This window comes from Priapulus caudatus, unplaced genomic scaffold (genome assembly GCF_000485595.1).
Source record: "Priapulus caudatus unplaced genomic scaffold, Priapulus_caudatus-5.0.1 Scaffold44, whole genome shotgun sequence".
In the NCBI taxonomy this organism is placed as follows: Eukaryota; Metazoa; Priapulida; class Priapulimorpha; order Priapulimorphida; family Priapulidae; genus Priapulus; species Priapulus caudatus.
The window spans coordinates 95,485-100,558 of record NW_014577105.1 but is presented as its reverse complement, the minus strand read 5'-3'; the positions used below and the strand labels follow the sequence as shown (position 1 = coordinate 100,558).

At 49.5% G+C, this 5,074-nt stretch overlaps 1 protein-coding gene across 1 annotated transcript; it reads left to right on the top strand.

Moving 5' to 3' along the window:
* The first annotated feature begins 3,248 nt into the window (after positions 1-3,248).
* Positions 3,249-4,522, top strand: LOC106820710 (collagen alpha-1(I) chain-like). The gene is made up of 2 exons (XM_014825218.1): positions 3,249-4,122; positions 4,518-4,522. Exons 1-2 carry the CDS (start codon positions 3,249-3,251, stop codon positions 4,520-4,522), a joined length of 879 nt encoding a protein of 292 aa, XP_014680704.1.
* The last annotated feature ends 552 nt before the right edge of the window (positions 4,523-5,074 follow it).

Sequence of the window (5,074 nt, the reverse complement as noted above, 5' to 3'; positions counted from 1 at the left end):
CCCTCATCCATCCATTCCACACACCTACCCATAATCCATACCATCCATCCATCCACTCCATCCAATCCATCCCATCCATCCATCCATCCATGCCATCCCATCCATCCATCCATCCATTCCCATCCATCCATCCATCCATCCATCCCATCCCAGTCCATTCATCCATCCATCCATCCATCCATCCATGCTCCAACCATCCATACCATCCAGTCCATCCATCCATCCATCGCATCCAATCCATCCATCCATCATCCATCCATCCATCCATCTATCCATCCATCCATCCATCCATCCATACCATCCATCCATCCATCCATCCATCCATGCACTCTCCGTCCGTCCGTTCCTCCATCACCATACACTCACCTACCCACCCATCCATCCAGTTCCATCCATCCATCCATCTATCCACCATCCATCCATCATCCATGCCATCCAATCCATCCATCATCCACCGAATCCCAATCCATCCACCGCACCCACCGCAATCCATCCATCCACCCATTCATCCATCCATCCATCCATCATCCAGTCCATCCACCATGCATCATCCATCCATTCCATCGCATCCATCCATCCATCACATTCCATCCATCCATCCAATCCATCCATTACATCTCATCCAATCCATCCATCCATCCATCCATCTATCCATCAGATCCATCAAATCCATCCATCCATCCATTCACCCGACCATCCATCACATCCAGCCATCTCATCCCATCCATCCATCCAAATCCATCCATTCCATCCACCCATCCATCCATCCATCCATCCAGTCAATCAATCCATCATCATCCATCCATCCATCATCCATCCATCCATCATCCATCCATCCATCCAGCCAATCATTCCATCCATCCAATCCATCCATCCATCCATCCATACCATCCATCCATCCATCCAATCCAATCCATCTCCATCCATCCATCCATCCATCCATCCATCCATCCATCCATTTCATCATCAGCCATCCATCCATCATCCAATCCATCCTTCTTCCATCCATCCATCCATTCATCCATCCATCTCATCCATCCATCATCCAATCATCCATCCAGTCCATCCATCCATCCATCCATCCATCCATCCCATCCATCCATCCATCCATCCATCCATCCATCCAATCATCCAATCATCCATCCATCCATCCATCCATCCACTCCATCCATTCCAATCCATCCATCCATTCCATCACATCCATCTCATCCATCCATCCATCCATCCCATCCATCCTATCCATCCATCCATCCAGCTATCCATACACATCCATCCCATCCATCCATCCATCCATCCATCCATCCAATCCATCCATCCATCCATCCATTCCATCCATCCATCCATCCATCCATACCATCCAGTCCATCCATCCATCCATCCATCCATCCATCCATCCATCCATCCATCCCATCCATCCATCCATCCATCCATCCATTCCATCCATCCATCCATCCATCCGATCCATCCAATCCATCCATCAGCCATCATCCATCATCCATCCATCCATCCATCCATCCCATCCATCCATCCATCCATCCATCCATCACCATCCATCCATCCATCCAATCCATCCATCCATCCAGTCCATCCATGCCATCCATTCCACCATCCATGCCATCCATCCATCCAGTCCATCCATCATCAATCCATCCATCCATCCATCCATCCATCCATCCATCCTTACCTCTTCCATCCATCATCCTTTACCATCCATCCATCCATCATCCATCCATCCCATCATCACCATCCATCCATCCGATCCATCCATCCATCCATCCATCCATCCATGCCATCCATCCATCCATTCATCATCCATCCATCATCCATCATTCCATCCATCCATCCATCCCATTCGCCATCCATCCATTCCATCCATCCATCCATCCATCCATTCCATCCAATCGCCTTCCTCCTCCATTCGATATGCATTCCATCCCATCAGCCATATCCCTTCCATGCCATCCATCCACTTCCACTGCAATCCAAATCCATCCACCGATCCATCCCATTCGCGTCGCAATCCATCCATCCATCCATCCATCCCCATCCATCCATCCATCCCATCCATCCATCCATTGCCATCCATCCATCGCATCATCCATCCATCCATCCATCCATCATTCCATAATCCATCCATCTCATCCATAATCATCCATCCATCCATCTCATCATCCATCCATCACATCCATACCTCCATCCATCCATCCATGCCATCCATCCCACTCCATCCATCCATCCATCGCATGCATCATCATCCTTCGCATCCATCCATCCATCCATCCACATCCCATCCATCCATCCATCCATCCATCTCATCCAATCCATCCATACCATCATTCCATTCCCATCCATCCATCCACCATCCACTCCATCCATCAATCCATCCATCCATCCATCCATCCATCCATGCCCCATCCATGCCATCCATCCATCCATTCCATCCAGTGCCATCCAATCATCCATCCATCCATCCATCCATCCATCCCATCCATCCATCCTCATCCATCCATCGCACCATCTCCATCATCATCCATCCATCCATCCATCTCATGCCATCCATCGCCATCCATGCCATCCATCCATCCATCCATCCATCCATCCATCCAATCCATCCATCCTATCACATGCCTCATCCATTCCATCCACCATCCATTCATCCATCCATCCATCCATCCATCCATGCCATCCCATTCTCCATCCATCCATCCATGCCATCCATCCATCCTCCATCCATCAATCCATCCATCCATCCATCCAATCCATCCATCATCCATCCATCCATACGCACTCCATTCCATCCATCACCATCATAACCATCCATCCATCCATCCATCCATCCATCCATGCAACCATCTATCCATCCATGCAACCATCTATCCACAAATCCATCTATTTACCTATCTATCGGCATACACGCCCACACATCCGCACGCACACACACCCCTCTCTCTCTCTCTCACACACACACACACACACACACACACACACACACACACACACACACACCCACACACACACACACACACACGCACGCACACGCACACACACACACACACACACACACACACACACACACACACACACACACACACACACACACACACACACACACACAGGCGGACAGACAGACAGACAGACAGACAGACCGACTAATTAATTCGCAGAATAACATCTTGTGTTCGCCCCCTGCAGATTAACTTGGTTTTACAGGATTTACCTTGCCAAATGGAGATATAAATTACGATGCAATGCGAGACCACGGTGCCCTCACCGAGGAGCAATGGAACGAGGGCGTGCCAAGCTCTGATGACCACGCACCGCCGCCAGGCTATGGCGCACCAGGTGGACATGCAAAACCAGACAACTACGGCCCTCCTCGCGATAGGCACAGTTACGGTCCGCCAGGAGGAATGGGCGCCCCACGCAGCTATGGACCCCCTGGTGGCGGCTTGCAGCATGGCCCACCACAGGGAAACCTTCAATATGGTCCCCCAGGTGGCTTTGGGAATGCGGATAACTCTGGTCCCCCAAGCAACAACCTAAAATATGGAGTTGGACCGCAGGGTATTTATTCGTCACCAACAAGTGACCCATATAGCATGTTTCCAGCGGGTGAGAACGACAGATCAAGCTACTACGGTAGAGATCACCGCAACAAAGATAACCGAGATGGGAGATCATCTGGTCGTAATCCACTAAATGCGCAAATCTCCGGCAAAGACACGCCATTTTCCCTAGATAACATGGGGTTTGGAATGATGAGTGACCTCAAATCTGGCCCTATCAGTGCTGGCACCTCGTTTGCACCAGGTGGCGGATCTGCACCATCTTTTTATGGGCCACCTACTAGTGGACCGAATACGTTCAACCCAAGTGGTGGGCTGAACACCTTTAACCCAACTGGTCTACTAGGTAGTTCGCAGCCGACGGGCTACGGGCCACCTGGTGGCAACGAGCCTCCGCCAGGCTACAACAGCCAGTTTGGCCAGCTCCACTTCCAGAAGCAGGATCTTGATCTTTCACAGAATAGCTACCAAAATTCCCAGGGTGGTTACGACCCATATCCGTACGAGAGCTATGGCCCCGATGGCGGTTACAATGGGCCACCACAGGATGACGAAGGTGAGAACAGTGAAGGCCAGGGACAAGATGGACCTCAAAGGCCATACGCAGATGGACGGGGCCAATATGGCGGACGGGGCCAATATGGCGGACAGGGCCAACATGACGGACGGGGCCAATATGGCGGACAGGGCCAACATGACGGACGGGGCCAATATGGCGGACAGGGCCAACATGACGGACGGGGCCAATATGGCAGACAGGGCCAATATGACGGACGGGGCCAATCTGGCGGACGGGGCCAATATGGCGGACGAGGCCAATATAGATGTGTGTGCGTACGTGTGTGCGCGCGCACGTACGTGCGTGCGTGCCTGCGTGTGATCGGAGTGTTAATCGAGGGGATATATCATTGGTAGTCTCAATTCATCACGGTTGGTTGATTGCCCACCTAGATTGAACAAAAAACGTCGTACCGCCTGTAAATTTTTCGCAAACAACGTGATGATAATTTACTTCGTCGAATAGTTACGTGTTTAGCTTGAAACTGACTAGGCCCCTATATGTCAACCGCAGCTTCGCCGAATCACCTTAACTGCATGTTTTTATTGGATTAAAACAAATAAACTAATTTGTTTAAACCCTAAAATAAAGTAAATCTTTTTATGCATATAGAGACGATCCTGTGTTTAGTGTTTAAAACATATTAAAAACATAATATTTTCTAAACCAAATGTTTAATGCAGCCTTAAGCCCAACTGACAGCAGCTTAACTGCACTCAATATCTAATTAATTAGGGTAATTAATTCGTTTAATAAGTGTTCCGTTATATCTTTATCTGGTCAAGTAATGTTGCTAAGCTGGTTTGTTATTACATAACATGCCACTGATGAACATTTCTCAGCAGGTAATCGTCCATATTCTTCACCTGTGCCTATCGTGTGTGACGGCGTGACGTCACGCTTCGGTCAACGGGTCATGTCGTCAATAACGGGCCACCAGTATATAAGG

What these genes read in the sequence shown, in the direction of transcription:
- LOC106820710 (XM_014825218.1), top strand. Translation starts at nt 3,249, where the DNA reads ATGCGAGACCACGGTGCCCTCACCGAGGAGCAATGGAACGAGGGCGTG.